At 48.9% G+C, this 19,227-nt stretch overlaps 1 protein-coding gene across 1 annotated transcript; it reads left to right on the top strand.

The window, feature by feature from the left end:
* Positions 1-3,740: 3,740 nt before the first annotated feature.
* Positions 3,741-17,262, top strand: CYP11A1 (cytochrome P450 family 11 subfamily A member 1; the record flags this gene model as incomplete). The annotated part of the gene is made up of 9 exons (XM_081229170.1): positions 3,741-4,009; positions 7,532-7,687; positions 9,362-9,561; positions 10,572-10,775; positions 11,712-11,869; positions 15,536-15,702; positions 15,975-16,053; positions 16,561-16,758; positions 17,131-17,262. 9 exons carry the CDS (start codon positions 3,741-3,743, stop codon positions 17,260-17,262), a joined length of 1,563 nt encoding a protein of 520 aa, XP_081085296.1.
* Between the last annotated feature and the right edge of the window lie 1,965 nt (positions 17,263-19,227).

Below are 19,227 nucleotides of genomic sequence, written 5' to 3'. Positions count from 1 at the left end.
TGGTGGTGATATTTCAGGAATTTTTATCATCAGTCTTCTGGTTCCAACCGGTCTCAGCTCTACACGTGGTCATCATGTAGTCACCATCATTTACCAGGTGTGGGGCGGTCTTAATTTCTGCAGAACAACTCTAAGGTATGCACCAGATTGTTATCTATAGCCCTTGAGGAGGAACTAGGACTCTGTTTTATCACGGAGTGATAAAGCTACCATTACTTTTCTTGATTGACTGCTTTTCCTTTGCTTCTGCATTCCCTAACTTCTCTTATTAACTTCTTCTGCCTGCTCTTCGAAACTTGGGGAAGGTCTAGGAAACTAAAGTTTTTTCTACAAAAAAGAAGTGAGGGACACAGTGGGATCTTCTCATGGGGAAGGCCCTACAGGGTCCCGCTCAGTTTTAATCTCCCTTTTTCTTTGATACGCCTCAATCCTGAGGGAAACAGGAATGGGACAAGAAAGGGAATAAAGTTCTGGATAGAGAGGTTAATCATAAACTTGGCAGGGGAACTCAGTTTTAGGTGGACTTGGTTTCAAAAGGAGTCCCAGGAACTTTTTCCTTGTATCCCCTGGCTGTTTTATCCACTCCTGTATAAAAGGCTTTGGGTCCCCACTGAGGTGGGGAGCAAAGGGTCCCAGGGCCTTTTGTGGCTCTTTAACTTGATTAATTGGTCTAATTGTTGCCCTAAGCGATTGCTAGTCAGGTTTTTCACCGTATTTTTTTTTCTTCCAGACTCTAAAATTTTTCTAAAGTAGGGGTAAATAGAGTAGACATGTTTGGGGCCCTTTAATGTTTGGGGGGATCAATAGGGGGCCTCTTTGGCCCATCCAACGTTAGGTAATGCTGTATTAAAATCTTTGTTTTAATCCCATCAATGTCTGTTTTATTTATCCCTTTTCTTAATAACCATCTAAAGATTTCCATTCTGCTGGAAGAGTCCAGTGACTCTTCCCTTCCTGATTTCTCTTTATTCCACTACTTTCTTTTTTAAAAAATAAAATTTATTTATTTATTTGTTTTTATTTTTGGCTGTGTTCCGTCTTTGTTTCTGTGCGCGGGCTTTCTCTAGTTGTAGCGAGCGGGGGCTACTCTACGTGGCAGTGCATGGGCTTCTCATTGTTGTGGCTTCTCTTGTTGCAGAGCATGGGCTCTAGGCACACGGGCTTCAGTAGTTGTGGCATGTGGGCTCAGTAGTTGTGGCTCACGTGTTCTAGAGCGCAGGCTCAGTAATTGTGGCACATGGACTTAGTTGCTCCGCAGCATATATGTGGGATCTTCCCAGACCAGGGATTGAACCTGTGTCCCCTGCATTGGCAGGTGGATTCTTAATCACTGTGCCACCAGGGAAGCCCTCCACTATTTTCAATATTTGTTTTATTTACCTTATTTCTAAATAACCCTTTAAAAATTTCCACCTTGTTCCCTATGAGGGGAAGCTGGGATACCAAACTCCATAAGGCTTCCCAAACTGTTTTGTTTTGTTTTGTTTTTCTCATTAGGGCATTCTTAAAATTAGTTGTTATATTTCTTTGTATCCACCCTTTAGTTTGTTCTTTTCATAGGTACCAATAAAATAGCTATTTATGATGAGAGCTCTCTAAAATATTTTATCAATTTAGAAGTTTTTCCAATTTAAAGGATCCATCGTCTGGTCGTTGCCAAGTAGGGTCCTAATAGTGACTCAAACCAATAAGATGCAAGAGGCATCCCTACAAGACAGTGTAAAGGATGTAGCCCTCACAAGATCCAGAAAGTTTAGTCTCAAAAATAGTCTAAGAAATTAAAGACCTTTGTCACATCACTAATAAAGCAATGAGGGTTGAGATGACAAAGGCCCCCATATGGACGGGGACCCTATATGACAGACTCCCCTGAGAGCTGGCATGGCTGGACAAAGAGACTGCTAGGAATCCCAGTCTATTCAACAGGCTGCCAAATGTACACTGATGTGTGCACCTTCCAGGTGGCAGAGACCAGAGAGACTATTCTCACTGGTTTACAAGCCAAGCTCTCAAGACATAGAACAAGATGAAGGGAAAATCTAATCATCTGAATGGTTTTCCTCCTTATGAGAAAGGACACCAAAAACAGAGACAAAGGAAAACAGTGACCATTTGTGGGAGCAGAAGAATCAACAAAGCAAGAGTACCCTGTCAAATTTCAAACCAAGAGTTACCCAATCCAAGGAGCTGCCCACAGATATTCTCTCCAGCTAATCTATTTTAGAAAAGAGAAAAACCCACCAGTCTCATTTCCAACAGACCCTGAAGGCAGAGATCCGGGAGACTGACATAGTAAGAATTCTTACATTCTGGGGCCTTTGTCAGTTATCCCAGGGTCTCTTAACTGTAGCAGCTTTGGAGTGGGTAGCGTCCAGCCAGTAAAGTTGCATCCCACCCTCGTTGCCACCTGTTGGGGAGGAAGACGTTTTCCTCTACCCTTCTAGGTTCTGGCTGGTCTAAGAATGAAATTGACACGAGACTGATGTCTCATCAGAAGAAAATAAAACAAAATTTAGTAACACATCTAGGAACTTCCCTGGTGGTCCAGTGGTTAGGACTTCGCCTTCCAGTGCAGGGGGTGCAGGTTCGATCCCTGGTTGGGGAGCTAAGATCCCACATGCCTTGTGGCCAAAAAAACAAAACATAAAACAGAAGCAATATTGTAACAAATTCAATACAGACTTTAAAATTGGTCCATATCAGAAATAAATAAATAAATAAATCTTTAAAAAAAGAAAAATAACACACATACATGGGAGAGACTCAGAAAAACTAACTCGCCAAAATAGCTGAAAATGTCACCGTAAGCACCATCTTCAGCTGGAGACAAAAGAGGATGCCGGAGGTAGGGGTTTAGGGCTTTGAAGGGACGTGGAGATGGGAAAGCAAATGTTTGATAAATAAATGTTTGCTGGCCATGCAGAGACTTTGGGATGCAAGGTAGTCTCTTGTCTCTAAGATTCCCCCACCACACTTAGCCCATATTCTTTGCCGATGTCTCTGGTGATTCCTGAAACAGGCTATCTAACTCTATCTAACTTCTTCAGGTGGTTAAAGGGAAGGTCAGTCTCTTCCCAAGTCTTCTGGGCCTTGATTGTTTTCATCTTGAAATAAGCTGCATCCTAAAGAGACATTTTGGGATGGCAAGTGTTGCTACCCTACAGGACTATCGCCTAGGAGACAGCCTTTCAGATAGCTCTGAGGGTCTGCTCCAGAGAAGTAAGGGAGAAGCCACGATTTATATGACTTTTTTGCTGGAAAAAAACCATGTAGCCTAACATGAAAAGATTACCGCTAATCACAAACAACAGATGTCTCAAGTTAATGCTTTTAGTGCTTTTCTATGTAGGGGAAGGTGCAAGAATCCGGGGGCATGGAAATTTTTCTTTAGATATACATCTTAACTCTCTAGGGGCCAGTATAATCCAAATGCTTCCTGTTTTTCTTCATCCTGAAGTCTCCCTCAGGGTGCACGGAGGGGTTCCCCTCAGGTGGGTGACTGCAGTGGCTAATGGCTTGATCTTTGTAGAACTGGAGTGGTGGACAACATTCTTTCTTTACAGTACCCGAGTCTGGGAGGGGCTATGTGGGCTGGAGCCAGCGGGAGGAGGAGGGAGGCTGACCGCTTTGTCAGCTTCTCGCTTAACCTTGAGCTGGTGGTTATAAGCTGGGGCCCAGGGGCCCAGGGCCAGAGTCACCTCATCAGGCCCTGCTGCAGTAGGAGCAGTTGTAGGGGCAGCATGCTGGCCAGGGGGCTTCCCCTCCACTCAGTCCTGGTCAGAGGCTGCCAGCCCCTCCTGAGCACCCCGCGGGAGGGCCTGGGGCATCCCAGGGTGGGCACTGGAGAGGGAGCCAGCATCTCCACTAAAACCCCTCGCCCCTTCAACGAGATCCCCACCCCTGGTGACAATGGCTGGCTTAACCTATACCATTTCTGGAGGGAGAAGGGCTCACAGAAAATTCACTATCACCACGTCCAGAACTTCCAGAAGTATGGCCCCATTTACAGGTAAGCCTGGCAGAGGTTGGGGGCTGGTGGGATAGCGCAGCCCTGCTGTGCTCCCCTCTCCTCACATGGTCTGCCCTCCCATTCCAGGCTCTTGTTCACCTCTGACTTTATGTCTTCCTGCCTGGGGGTGGCAGGAGAAGGGATAAGGCTTCCCAGACAGTGGGTTCACTTCCCAGCCCTGAGGCCTCAACAGTCCCCAGGTCCTATACCCTTTGAAACTTTAGGGAGGTGGGAATACTAAGAGAACAAGCCCTGACAAATGCCTCCCTACATCCATTATCCGCAGGACACCTTGCAAGGTAAGTTTATCATCCCTATTATCAGAAGAGAATGAAGTTCAGAGAGGTTAGGATTCTTGCCCTGGTCACTCAGCTAGAACCCTGTCCTGCTGGGGCGCTGGCCTCGCCCCTTGGCCCCGTGCAGCTCTGGAGCAGCTGATTTTGTCCCTTCCACTAGGCCTGGCTGGAGCCCCTCTTCCCCAAGCATCTGCCTAGCTTCTTGCCAGGAGGAAGGGCCTTTGGTCTTTTGACCACTGTGTACCCCACCTTCTTGCCCTGGGGTGGGGGTGGGGCCTGGGGGCTGCCCTTGGTGGGAGGCCTCACTTGTTCTGGTCTAGCAGTTTCTAAGGTGGTTGGGCTTCAAGACACACCTGGGTTCTTTTCTGAGAGCATAGGTGAGGGGGATGGGAGGTGGGGAAGGTGGTGGTTGAGGGCAGAGAGGGGACACCAGGAGGGACAATACTTTACTTTTACTTTAAGTGAAAGGGTCGAGATGAGGAAAGGGCATGTAGGACATGTTAGCTGGTTGGATAGGTGGGCTGGGGGAGGAGGCTAGTTTGTGTAGGGGACCAGCTGCTCACTCGTCAGGGTCACTTCCTCCCTCTCCCACAATGCCTTTTGAAGTCTTAAGTGCCTTCTTTACAGCTGGCTGGAGGCAGGGCGCCACCCCGCTCCCCCGCCCCCCACCAGGCTGAATGTCAGGCTTGGGAGAAGTTTGCTCCTGAGTCTCTCTTCCTTGTCTGTCTGTGTGTCTCTTTCTCTCTCTTCCAGGCCTCTATCCCCAACCTCACTTCATGGAGCTCTCTCGTTATCCCCTTCTTCCTCCCCGCCTCATCCTTCCTGCCCCTAGTCCCTGTAGGAACTCTTTATTTTATAAAGCCCCTTTCTATTTTCTGAGTCACTTTCATCTGAGCCTTGGCACATGTCCTTAAAGTTGGTGCTATTATCCCCAATTTACAGATGGGGAAACTGAGGCCCAGAGAGGAGAAGGGTCTTACCAAGGTCACACGGCTCATCAGGGCAAAGCCAAGGCTGGAACCCTGATTGTCTAACTTCCAGTTCAGTGTGTCACTATTCTAACTATAGCCTTGAAATAACAAACTTCTAAACGAACATGAGGAATTTAAAATACAAGTTTTGTGGATTTTTCCTTAATACAAGGCTGTTCCTGTTCTTTATCAAACAATTTAGAAAAATTGAAATCAGATACAATCTCAGTTTTGATAATATTTATGTTCCATTCAGAATGTGAATATATTTATATGCTGTTTGGTGTTGTCCTATAGCAATGTATGGAGGACTTCTTTTCTCTTTTCTCTTTTCTCACTTTAAGATAATTTGAAAAGGCAGCATAGTAGCCCATAGCATGGATAAGGCATATTTTTTTAGCCAGTTCTTTAAAGTGGACATTTAGTCCACTCTAGGCTTTTTTTTTTTTTGCTATTAGATATCCTTTTCCATTTTTTTGCTATGAACATTCTCATCCATCAGGCATCATTGTCTGATGTCAGATAGCTGCCTTGGGCTAGATTCCCAGAGGTGGAATTGATAATAACAATAGCAGTTCAAGGACTTTGCTTAGCTTTTTTTTATAATGGAGTCAGTGGTTTGAGGCCGTGTGGCAGCTGGGAAAACACTGAGAGGATTTTCTAGGAGGCCGTGGATTGACATATGTACACTAATATGTATAAAATAGATAACTAATAAGAACCTGCTGTATAAAAAATAAAGTTAAAATTCAAAAAAAAAAAAAATGGAGGTCATGGCTCGCCAAGGAGACTTGGGGAAGGTAGGCCCAGTCTCTATGGGTCAGTGGTTAAAGCAGTGCTCTTTTCATCTCCCCAACCTTCCCTTCCCCCTTCCCCCTCCCTCTCCTTTCTCCAGGAAGAGGGAGGAAGAGAGGGGAGGGAGGGGGGAGAGAGAGAGAATGAGAATTTGGCTTATACCTGTATGTTACATGATATTTTACCTTAAAGTGTATCTTTTTTTTTCTTTAGAAATAAGTATCTTTTATTTTGCTATTTTACTCTAAGAACATAATTTATAAATATATTTAATTCCTTTTTTTCATAACATTTTTATTGGAGTATAATTGCTTTACAGTGGTGTGTTAGTTTCTGCTTTATAACAAAGTGAATCAGTTATACATATACATATGTCCCCATATCTCTTCCCTCTTGCGTCTCCTTCCCTCCCATCCTCCCTATCCCACCCCTCTAGCTGGTCACAAAGCACCGAGCTGATCTCCCTGTGCAATGTGGCTGCTTCCCACTAGCTATCTATTTTACATTTGGTAGTGTATATATGTCCATATATACTACCACTCTCTAACTTTGTCACAGCTTACCCTTCCCCCTCCCCATGTCCTCAAGTGCAGTCTCTAGTAGGTCTGCATCTTTATTCCCGTCTTGCCCCTAGGTTCTTCGTGACCGTTTTTTTTTTTTAAAGGGTATCTTGAATTAACTTTCTTATGCAAAAGGCAGATGCAAGTGAGAAGTAGAATTTTCTGTTGTTTCACAACAGCTGTGCTTTAATACTGTCTGCAAAGTGCTTTGAGGTATATTTATGCCCGGGGTCTGATGTTTTACTGTAGTTTGATTTTAATAGCAACAAGGTACTTTGTTGGACATCTGATTCCAGGGGGCAGGGCAGCCACTCCCAGGACTTCAATCCTAGAGCCTAGAAGGGATTGCCTGGCCCGGTGCCTGGCTTGCCTGGCAAGCTACATGGAGTCACTTCAGTACAGGGTCACTCCAAGCTGCCACGAAAGTGCCATGTTTCTGAGCTCTGCCTGGGTGAGAGGGTGGAGGGTGCTGAGAGTGTGGACACAAAGGAAGAATGAACATGGAGGAGGTGATGGTCCATGGAAGGCCCTGGGTAAGTCTTGGGGATGTGCTGAGGTAGGCAGGAGCCACTGTGATGATAAGATAAGCACAAAGCTGTCACTTGTAGAATGCCTAATGGGAATCACACCCCTAGACTTCATATCATCTTATCCTTCAGCAATCCTGTAAGACAGGTACTGCATTTATCTCCACTGAGGAAACTGAGACTCAGAGAGGGTAAGAGACTTAGGTCACATAGCGAGGAGGTTGTGGAATGGGATCCACTCCCAGGCCTGTCTGCTCTGTGCTGTCAGCCACAAGATAGTTACAGACGAGCCGAGACCTGTGTCCTGATTACCCAGGGTGTGCGTGGCTCTTCTCAAACCTTACATCATAGCACCCCTTCTCTGCCCCTCCAGAGAGAAGCTCGGCAATTTGGAGTCAGTTTATATCATCGATCCTGAAGATGTGGCCCTTCTCTTTAAGTTCGAGGGACCCAACCCAGAACGATACAACATCCCACCCTGGGTTGCCTATCACCAGTATTACCAGAAACCCATCGGGGTCCTGTTGAAGTGAGTCTTGGGCCATCTCCCAGGGGCTGGAGGGAGATGATGGGCAGCTGTGGCGAGGGCAGAGGCTGGGGGTGAGGGGCTGGGGCCATGTGTGCCCTGCCTTTTCTTTCTAGCTGGGGCCTCTAGACAAATCCCTGTCATCTTCCTGCCTCCATAAAACAGATGATGGGGATGGTGAACTGCCCTGCCAACCTTCAGCGACATGGTCAGGCAGAAGATCTTACTGAGTAATTAAAGAACTTGAAAAGTCCTCATTTACTGGTTCATTTATTAAGTCCCATTTCACTGAGTGCCTACTATGTACCAGTCCTTGTACTGGTTTCTGGGTCACAAGTAGGGCAGGGCCCTGCCACTGTGAGTACCTTATAGCCTAAAGGAACAGTGAGAAACATGAACAAATCAGTGTATTTAAATGTAATAGGTACCGTTTTCCACCAAATTGCTCATCAAAAATTTAAAATGTGACCATAGCAAGTGTTGGTGAGGATATAGAGCAACTAGAATGCTCATAGCTTTCTAGTGAGGCTGAAAACTGATGGCACCACTTTGGAAAATGGTTGGACATTACTTCCTGCAGTTGAATATTCACATGCTTACAATGCAGCCGTTCTGCTCTCAAGGATATACTGCAAAGAATATCCTGCCCCCCCAGGCGGACATGTACTAGAATGTTTGCAACACGCTTGTTCATAATAGCAAAAACCTGGAAACCACTTAAATGCCCAACAGGAGCATGAATGAATGACAGTGGCATATCCCAGTCAAAAAGAACAGACTCAGTGACTCACAACAATACAGATGATACCTAGAAATATAAAACTGAGTGAACAAACCAAATCATGACAGCTTTTATAAGAAGTTGAAAACAAGTATACATTTTTTAAAAGTATGTTTTAGAAATACATGTCGGTCAGATAAAACTATATACAAAAGCAAACAAGGGATTCAGGTTGGTGGTCCTCTTAGCTGGGGAGGCAGGATGTGGGAGGACCAGGTGGGCATCTGTAAGTTATTGTCAAGTTCCTAGTTTTTCTGCTGGGTGGTGAGTTTACAATAACATTCTTGTAAACAAACAAAGCCCCAAAACGACAAAGAGGGCTTTGCATGGATTTATTTTCAAGAATGGGCCATAAGCTGAGAATAAGAATGGGCATTAACCCTATTCTGGGCACCTGAGATTCCCCACCAATGTGAGTAATGGGACGTGTTGGGGGTGCAGAGGTTGGTCAATTGTGTCTGTGCAGGGGTCAGAAAAGGTGATGTAGAGGGGCCCTTGAATGGTAGGAGGTGAGATTGGCCAGGAGCAAGGGGAAGTGGTGAGGAGGGCAGGCCTGTAGCAGAGGCAAAGACTAGAGGGTTTGAAAGCTGCTTAAAGGCTCTAAGAATATGATTTCCTGGCTTGAAGCAGCAGCAGCAGAGAGAGCAGAGCAGGGCTGGGGTTTTGTTCTCCTTCAGTCTCTTTTTTTCCTGTCACACACCTCCCCACTTCTCTCCCCGCTGCCCCGCCCAGGCCAGGCAGAAGCTGGGAGGAGGTGAGGGCAGAGGAGGACGTGGATGTGAGTGCTGGACTCTGAGCTGTGGCTCAGCCTCCTGGGAGAGCCAAGTCAGCCCCCTCTGTGTTTGCCAGGCCTGGGGGTTGTGACCATGAGGGCCCGAGGGCCCATGTTTTCTCAGGAAGGCAGGAGCTTGGAAGAAAGACCGGTTGGTCCTGAACACGGAGGTGATGGCTCCAGAGGCCATAAAGAACTTCATTCCCCTGCTGAACCCAGTGTCTCAGGACTTCGTCGGCGTCCTGCACAGACGCATCAAGCAGCGGGGCTCTGGAAAGTTCTCAGGGGACATCAGGGAAGACCTGTTTCGCTTCGCCTTTGAGTGTAAGGGGCTTGAACCTACCTGGCCACAGTCTTGGGGGTGGGAGAACCCAGCGTCCCACCTAGAGACCCAACACGGACCCTGAAGAAGTGTCGGGATTGGCTTGAGATGAGCCCATGAACACATTCTCTGCCCTCAGCCACCCAGGGGGAGCTGCACACTCTCATCTGATTCATGCTATGGGGGCAAGAGTCTCTAAAGTGTAGGTCCCTGTTGCCACTTCCCTCCAAAAGCCAGGCTTGGCTTGGCCCTTCATTCTGCAAATCTCCCTCTCCTGGGACAGAGACCTTCCCTTTGAGGTCTGGGAGGGAAGGGGAGGGTTGGGTGGTTAATCCGAGCAGGGTATTGGAGGATGTGTAAGAGTTATCCAGATGGAATAAGGAGGTTGGACAGCATAGGCAGAGGAAACATACACATGCAAAGGCCCTGTGGCTTGATGGGGGCTCATGTGGTCACTTCAGGAGATTTGGAGTACCCAGAGTTTGGCATGAAATCAGCATTCAGATTCCTGAGCCAGGAGGTAGGAAAACCTTGGAGTTGTTGTGTCTTCTTATGTCCAGCCAGAGTGGGCCCTGGATGGCCAATTACCAGGGACTGATGTCCCCCAGGCACCCATCTGACATGTTTCAGGAAGTATTTAGCCACTTTGGTCAATTATAGACGAGAAACCTCTCTTTCCAGGAGGAAAGCCAAGAGGCTGCTGTGGGTGCTGGGGGAAGCGGATCCGAGCAGTTTCATCCCAGCCTGGGCTGGAGGCTCTGCTTCCCACTCAAGTGATCCCTTTTTAGGGTCTGCCACGTGACCCTCTGAAGGACCTGACTGGCCGCCAGAAAGGCAGTTTTCCTTAGCCCTGCAATTTTAGCCCTTTGGGACTCAGGCCTCAGTTTCTTTACTGAAGGAAGCTGGGGTTGGGTGCAGGGGCTCTTATGTGTTGGGAGGGATGGTTTCCTGGGAGCAGAGGCTCTCAGATGGTCGGGTTGGAAGAGATTCCTCAACCTTACTTCCCCTGCAGCCATCACCAATGTCATGTTTGGGGAGCGCCTGGGGATGCTGGACGAAGTAGTGGACCCTGAGGCCCAGAAGTTCATTGATGCCGTCTACCAGATGTTCCACACCAGTGTCCCCATGCTCAACCTCCCTCCAGACCTGTTCCGTCTGTTCAGGACCAAGACCTGGAGAGACCATGTAGCCGCGTGGGACATAATTTTCAATAAAGGTGAGGGTTGTACCCTGGGCAGCCATATGTGGGGGCCAGGAGAGCCCTGTCTACCTCAGGAGATGGGAAATCCAGGCCTCGGTTGGCAGGGATGAGGTTTGGGGGAGTGGGGAGAAAGAGACAGAGGGAGAGAGAAAGTCAGCTGGAAGCTCCAGATCTCAGCCTGCCTCTTTGTCCCAAGTTATGTCAATGAGCACTGGCTTGCCATGTAGAAAGCCCACCCTCTGGTGGGCAGGGATGGGCATCAGGAAAGCCCAGGAACCCCTGAATATGGTGGGCTGAAAGGCTGGCTAATGGGGATGATTAGATTTTTCTGGAGAAAGAGGATTTAAGAGGTCCATCATATTCTTCCAAGGAGCCCATGATTCCCAACATGGGTTAAGCACCAGTATTTCAGACACGGCTGTGCTTGGTGACAGAGTAGGACTTTGGTGAGAGAGATTGGTAAAGGGTGGAGAAGGCTGATTGGGATGTGGTGAAGATGCCAGGCCTGGAGTCAAATCCTGCCCCTGCCCCTGACACCTTTGTGACCTTGGGCAAGTCATTATCTTAGATGGACTTCTGTTTCCTTATCTGTAAAATGGGGATGATAGCACTTACCCCAAAGAGCTGTGGTCAATAAATCAAAAAAACAGATATGGAGGATTTAGCAGAGAGTGCTGCTCAGAAAGACAGCAGCCTAGAAAGGACAGGGCTCTAGAATCCCCAAGCCCCTGTACCACCTCCCACCAGAGATCGTGCTCCTTCCCTCCCCTCTGCAGAGAGCCTCACTCTATTTTTTTTTTTTTTTTTGGCTGCATGGTACGGCATGCAGGATCTTAGTTCCCCAACCAGGGATCTAACCTGTGTCCCCTGCAGTGGAAGCACAGATTCTTAACCAATGGACCACAAGGGAAGTCCTGGCCTCACTCTATTTTCTTTCTTCCTGCCCCACAGCTGAAAAATACACCGAGAACTTCTACTGGGACCTGAGACGGAAAAGAGAGTTCACCAATTACCCAGGTATCCTCTACCGGCTCCTGGGAAATGACAAGCTGCTCTCTGAGGATGTCAAGGCCAACATTACGGAGATGCTTGCAGGGGGCGTGGACACGGTGAGGACACAGTGAGGTGGCTGTAGGGGCACATCCTGTTCCTTCCTGTGCCCCTATGCCCCCTCCCCCCAGCCTGCCTCGTTGTCTGAAACCCTGTCCACATGGGGTGCATCTCCCTCTCTTGACTCTACTTCCTAGATACTAATCTCCTAGGAGGGTGAGGTCAAGCTGGTCATGCATGGAGCATGCCTTGAGGCTCAACCACCATTTTTTCTTTGCCTCTGAGGAGGGAGTGGCTAGGCACAGGTGGGTGACACAGCTCACTCTGAGTCAGGGAGGAAGGCAGGACCTCAGAAAAGCTGCCCCTGATGTCTGAAGGCATCATCTGTGGTGTCTCCCAGAGGCCGAACAATACCCCAGAAACTTCTGTTCTTTAATTTTTTTTTATGGTCCTGGATGGCCAAGTCCTTTTTAAAAAAAATTAATTAATTAATTAATTAATTTCTGGCTGTGTCAGGTCTTCGTTGCCGTGCGCAGGCTCTCTCTAGTTGCGGCAAGCGGGGGCTACTCTTTGTTGTGGTGCACGGGCTTCTCATTGCAGTGGCTTCTCTTGTTGTGGAGCATGGGCTCTAGCACACACGGGCTTCAGTAGTTGTGGCTCACAGGCTCTAGAGCGCAGGCTCAGTAGTTGTGGCTCGTGGGCTTAGTTGCTCCGCAGCATGATGGGATCTTCCCAGACCAGGGCTCGAACCCGTGTCCCGTGCATTGGCAGGCGGATTGTTAACCACTGCGCCATCAGGGAAGCCCCAGAAACTTCTGTTCTTGAAAGTCAAAACTTCTCTGTCTTATGTGCCATCCCTTTTTCCAATACCTTAAACTTTCTCAAGCTAATGTGATAGTGAGGGTTAATTCTTTAGTGTTTCGTGGTTATTAGTTATGATTTGGGCACTGAGACTATAAAGGTGAATATAGTAGACTTCAAATCTCCCAGATGGCTCAGAGAGGAAGAGTATATTAGCTTGCTAGGACTGCCATGACAAAGTACCACAGACTGGGTGGTTTAAACCACAGAAATATATTGTCTTGCAGTTCTGGATCAAGATGTCAGCAGGGTTGTTTTCTTCTGAGGCCCCTCTGCTTGGCTTATTGATGGCCGTCTTCTTCCTACATCTTCACATGGTCTTCCTTCTCTTCTTATACAGACAGCAGTCCTATTCAGTTAGGGCCCACCCACATGACCTCATTTTACTTTAATTACCTTTTTTTTAAAGGCCCTATCTCCAAATACAGTCACGTTGTGAGGTGCTGGGGGTTAGGACTTCAACATATGAATTTGGGAGAGACACAATTCAGCCCATGACAAGGAGGTAGCATGGACACAGATGACTACCTCACCGTATTATAGGGCTGGATGATGAGGCATGTACCAGGTACTGACAACGCTGAGAAGAAGGGAGAGACTAACATGGCCTTGTAGGACAGGGAGAGTGTTCCATAGAATAAAATCAATTTGTCTTTCCGCTTGCTGCCAGGAGGACAGAGGAGGAATAGCATTTCAGGTCTGGGGAGAAGCATGTGTCATGCTTAGGTGAATAACTCGATTTCCTAGGTATCTTTCTATCTATCTATCTATCTATCTATCTATCTATCTATCATCTATCTATTTATTTATTTATTTATCTTTTAAAGGAGAACCTAACCATTCAGTTTTTATTTTTTAATGGTTCTCCTTGTTTTTTTTTTCTTTTTTAGATGTTGGGGGTAGGAGTTTATGAATTTATTTATTTTATTTTTGCTGTGTTGGGTCTTCGTTTCTGTGTGAGGGCTTTCTCTAGTTGTGGCAAGCAGGGGCCACTCTTCATCGCGGTGCATGGGCCCCTCACTATCGCGGCCTCTCTTGTTGTGGAGCACAGGCTCCAGACACGCAGGCTCAGTAGTTGTGGCTCACGGGCCTAGTTGCTCCACGGCATGTGGGATCCTCCCAGGCCAGGGTGCGAACCCATGTCCCCTGCATTAGTAGGCAGATTCTCAACCACTGCGCCACCAGGGAAGCCCCCCTAGGTATCATATTTACATTGTACTCTAATGGAGGCGTTTCCGTCCCTGGGCTGCAGATGGAGCCTTTGAGCATATTTTATTTTATTTTATCTATTTATTTATTTATTTATTTTTTACATCTTTATTGGAGTATAATTTCTTTACAATGGTGTGTTAGTTTCTGCTTTATAACAAAGTGAATCAGTTACACATATATATATGTTCCCATATCTCTTCCCTCTTGTGTCTCCTTCCCTCCCACCCTCCCTATCACACTGAGCATATTTTAAATATAGTTCATTGTCAGTCATGTAGAAGAGATCTCCGAAAAAAGCTCACCTGCACCAAAGCAGCTATTATTCTTAGGTAACATTTATTAAGCGAGTACTATATGGCAGGCAGGGTCCTAAGTTTTTCACATGTGTTAACTCATTTAGGATTCACAAACAACCCTTTTTCAGATGAGGAAACTGGGGCACAGAGAGGTTAAGGAACTTCGTCAAGGTCACACAGCTAGTAACTTAGCTGACTACAAGTATACTTGTACAAATATAAGATACTACAAGTATCTCCTGAGTACCCATTCTGTGTCAAGCCTTGGAAGTACTGAGACAAATACATGCATTTGATCTGAGCCTTGAGGAAGGAGTACACACTTGCTTCCTAGGTTGGGGAAGGGAATTGTAGGAAAAGGGAGCAGCGTGAGGAAGATTTCTGGGCTTCAGGAGCTGTGTGTAGCTCAGTGTGGCTAGAGCATGAGGAGCATGTTGGAGAGAGGTGGCGGTGGGCTGGGAGCAACAGGCAAGTGTTGGAAGAGGTCCATGGGTCCAGTCAGAGCCTCTGGACTTGATCTCGGGACTCCAGGGAGCCAGGCAAGGATTTCAAGGCAGGAAGTGACTGGATGGCATTTTTTCACAATTGTTTCTGCTGGGAAGAAGAAGGAGCATGTCCAAACCTCTTGGACCAAAATATGGTCCTTGGTAAGATAATATGCCGACAACTTGTGTCCTAGCCCTAGGGCAGAGGGCTGTCCCAGCCCAGGGTCTCACCACTGAGGAATCTGAGCTGTGGGGCTTGATGAGGGGTGCTCATACCTTCAGTGAAAGTTAACAGTCACGACCTTGGGCTAATACTGAGATTAGCTGGTTAATCTCAGTATATACCACATGCTAATTTCAATACTGATAGAAAACAGGTCTGGTTGTTCTGGTTTCAGCATTTTTGAGCCTCACTTTACGCTATGCTGCTATAGGCAGATGCTAAGTTTAGGGGGAAGTTCTACTGGGGAGAGGGCTGGTCATTTAACAGGCATTTCAAGATGAATGGCAATCATTCAGAAGTACAACTGTTACAGAAGTAGGATTTGGCCTCTCAGGGCCTCTGGAGTCCTTTGGAAGAAGGCATTAGCTTTGTGGATGACCCTCTAGTGGCTGGGGAGATGGGTGGGCTCTGGTGACATGAGGGGGAGGGCAGGGACAAGTGCTGCCCCAAACATTCCTGCCTGGGCCACAAGAAAGGCTTCTTGGACATTTGCCTTCTGAATTGTGTTTTGTATTTTGTGGATGGTGGTTTCTGGATACTGGGAGAAGGGTGGGGAGAGGTGTTTGGCAACGAAAATTTAGCCTGGGTCTAGGTGCCCCAGGAGTGACCTGTCCTCTTGGTTTTCTGTACCCTCACACTCCCTGCCAGACATCCATGACATTGCAATGGCACTTGTATGAGATGGCACGCAGCCTGAATGTGCAGGACATGCTACGGGAGGAGGTCCTGAATGCCCGGCGCCAGGCCCAGGGAGACATAAGCAAGATGCTGCAATTGGTCCCACTCCTCAAAGCTAGTATCAAGGAGACATTGAGGCAAGCCCACCCCCACCTATGCCTGTTCCCCCCCCCGCCACAAATCCCTGGGCAGGGTCAGGGTGGTGCCTGCACACAGGGTTACAAGAATGGGCTGGTGGAGGAGACTGGTAGCAGGAAGTGGGAAGTCTGGGGAAGATAGCTGGGAATAGGGAGAAGGGTCCTGCCTCCAGGTCCTCCAGGGTGCTGCAGCTGGGGCTGAGATGCCATGCTAGGTGCAGGGCTTCGTCCAGGCCTTAGGGCATCAGCTTCTGAATGCTTTTCACTGGCAGACTCCACCCCATCTCCGTGACCCTACAGAGATACCTCGCAAGTGACTTGGTTCTTCGAGATTACATGATTCCTGCCAAGGTAGGTGCAGCAGGAGGGCTGCAGGCTCTGTCAGTCAGACAGACGAGGCCAGGGGCAGATTGCAGTTGTGTACAGATGGGAGCGATGGGGGCTTCTGTCCTGCCTTTCTTCCTGGAGCTGGCTGGTGGGGTCCTTGGTGGCAGTGGTCCAAGTCCGAACGAAGGACAGAGGTGGTGGACACAGTGGGTGATGGTCTTTGGAAAGTTGCTGGAATGTAGGGTTAGGAGGATCCCACTGGCTGCCTGGGTCTCTGGGGACCCTCTGGTGCTGAGGAAAGGGGCAGGACAATCCCTTGGGCCGTGCCTGGCCTAGTGTCTTCAGTCACGCCCATTTAATGGGCGAGGTTCAGGGAAGGTGGGGAGGCCTCGTTCAAGGTCACATAGTGGGCAGCGTCCTGTGCTGCACAGTTGGGTAGCCAGGCTAGGGACTGGGAGTGGAGATGCTGTGTAATGCTCCTGGCTGTGAGGAGGTGAGGCCTACTCAGATCTCTGCTCACTGTGTACCCAGACGTTGGTGCAAGTGGCCATCTATGCCATGGGCCGAGACCCTGCCTTCTTCTCGAATCCGGACAAGTTTGACCCAACCAGGTGGCTGGGTAAAGACAGGGACCTCATCCACTTCCGGAACCTGGGCTTTGGCTGGGGTGTACGGCAGTGTGTGGGCCGGCGGATTGCTGAGCTCGAGATGACCCTCTTCCTCATCCATGTGAGTCAAGCCTGGGGACATCTGTCTCCCATTACTTTGTCGCCCCTCCTCCACAATCCCCTGCTGTCTCCTCTCTGGGCAAATCCACTCACCACCCACTGGTGCTCCCTGGTCATATGTTCCCCACAGTGGTGATGGGATGGGGGTGGGGTGGGAAAGGTTTTGTAGAAACCAAAGTGAAAGCCTGAACCAAGGGGCAAAGCACTAGTGGAGTGTTCAGGCTCTGCGCAGGATTCAGTAGGAGCTGGCAGTCGACCCCTTGGAGCCTCTCAGATCACACTCAACAGGCACTGCTCACAGGTGAATAAGCCTGGCCTGGGGGAGACAGACCCTCCCTGCCTCTCTCCTAAGCCCACAACCCCTCTTTCTCAGATTCTGGAGAACTTCAAGGTTGAATTGCAGCATCTCAGTGATGTGGACACCATATTCAACCTCATCCTGATGCCCGACAAGCCCATCTTCCTTGTCTTCCAGCCCTTCAACCAGGACCCACCCCAGGCATGACTGGAGAGGGTGGGCACTGCCCTTTCCGCCAATCAGGCTAGCAGGGGTGTGGGAGGATGGCCGGAGCAGGTGGGGCCCATGGAAGTGTTCGCATCTCCAGTGCTTGGTCCCCAGCCCTGCTCCTTTCTGGCCAGCTCTGACCAGATGGAGTTGGCGCTCAGCTGAGGCACCCCTCTCTCACCCCACCTCTTCCCCCTCTTCCATCCCATGAAGGCAATAAACGGCTGAACTCTGTAAAGTGTTTTCATTTCCATCTGACCCCTAAGGTATCCATCACTCCTGTAGAGATGCTCCCTGACCCAGATCAGCAAATAGATCTGAGCGTGAATGGGGAACCCAAGGCAGCTGCACTTGACACCGTTTCTGCTGGGACCCACCCACGTACAGCAGCTCAGGAGCCAGCAGGATCAGCCTCCCTGCTGGCCCGGTTGGGTGTGAGGCAGAGTTGGTGGAGGACTATTGCCGCTGCACCAGGAGCTCCTGGAGCAGCAGGCAGAGGGACAAAGAACTTGGCAGAGTTCTGTTGAGAGTACAGGGCAGCCTGAGAGGTGTGGGCCAATCTTGGCTACCAGGGTAGGCCCACCTATCAGGAGGCTCGTATAGGGCTCTGCTTGGCTGAGCCCTGGGTGGGAATTCCCTGCGGGGTCATGAGGACTTCCTGCCAAGGTCCAGCCAGAGTCTTGGGCATGTCCAGGGACGATGTGGTGAAGAGACTGTGGGTGACGGGCTGGCGTGAGGTGACCAACCCTGAGGACAAGAGGACAGCATGCTTCCTCTACCCCACCTGACTCTTCTCTGGGCTTCCCCAGGCCTTAACTTCCTGTTCCAGCGGGACGTGCCCACTTGTCCAAGCTCCGGGCATTAGGCAGGGAGACTGGGGCAGAGTCTTTGGTACATTATTTGGACTGCCTGACAGTGGTCTCAATTTCGGCCACCTTAACCCCCTCTGAGCTTCATGACTCCTGACTTGACCAGGTACCTGATCCTTCCTGGCCCTTGGCTACCCAAGTCTAAGTTCTTCAGTTAGACGGGGGGCTAGTGCCGCTAGGGACAGAAGCCCAGATGGCTTGGCCTCTTCTCCCAGGATCTGCAGGTTCTGAATCCATTCTTGGAGCTTTTCTGCTTTTCCTCATCACAATCCTCTTCCTTGTTGTTTTTCTCTCTCCTTCCTGCTTCCTTTCCTTTCTCCAGGCTTGAATCATCTTTGCTTGGAAATAGTGTTGAAAAGGGCCTTACTGTCAGAGATGTTAAACTCTTTGGGGATAGCTGGGGCAACTGAAGCCCAGAGAGCTTGCTTGAGTCACCCAAGGTCACACAGCATGCTTGTAGCTAGAAGCCAGGCCTCCTAACTCTCAGTGGAGGCCTCTTTCTTCTGGCCCTACCTGCTTTTCTGTCCCTGGACACATTTAGACACAATATTCCCAGCTCAGCCTAGCTCTGGCAAATGGGGTATTTTATACTAACATGTAACTGATTGTTACAGGCAGGCTTCAAGTCTTTCCCTTCCCAAGAAACAGATAAACCAAACTTGAAAAAAGGGTTTCAGATATGATAGATGTTTGGGTGCAGGTAGGAAGTTCCAGCCTCTCACACCAGCTCGCCTCTGGTGGTCTCAGTTCTTCCAGAGGTCTGGACAGGCCTTGTCTCCCTGGATCCTGCTTTGGAAGGCCTCTTCTCCCCCACCCCCACCCGCCCCCTGTCTGGGGTCCACTATGGCCTCTGGCTCTCCAAAGATGGTAGCTCCTGGGACAGGCAGGAGGCTACAGGGCTACAGCAGAGGACTCAGGCCCAGAGTGGGGTCTGGAAGGAGGAAGCTAAGGCACCTCAGGCTGCCCTGCTCAGTGAAAGAGGTGCATGCTCACTGACCTACAGCGTTTAATAAAGTCATTTTAGGGAGTGGGGCTGAGACTCCTCAGTACACAGAGAGGGAGGCCTGCTCCAAGACTGAGGTCTGCTAGGACTCAG

This window comes from Mesoplodon bidens (assembly GCF_964165515.1).
Source record: "Mesoplodon bidens genome assembly, chromosome: 3".
Taxonomy (NCBI): domain Eukaryota; kingdom Metazoa; phylum Chordata; class Mammalia; order Artiodactyla; family Ziphiidae; genus Mesoplodon; species Mesoplodon bidens.
The sequence above is the reverse complement of the archived record's forward strand: the minus strand, read 5'-3'. Positions and strand labels throughout refer to the sequence as shown.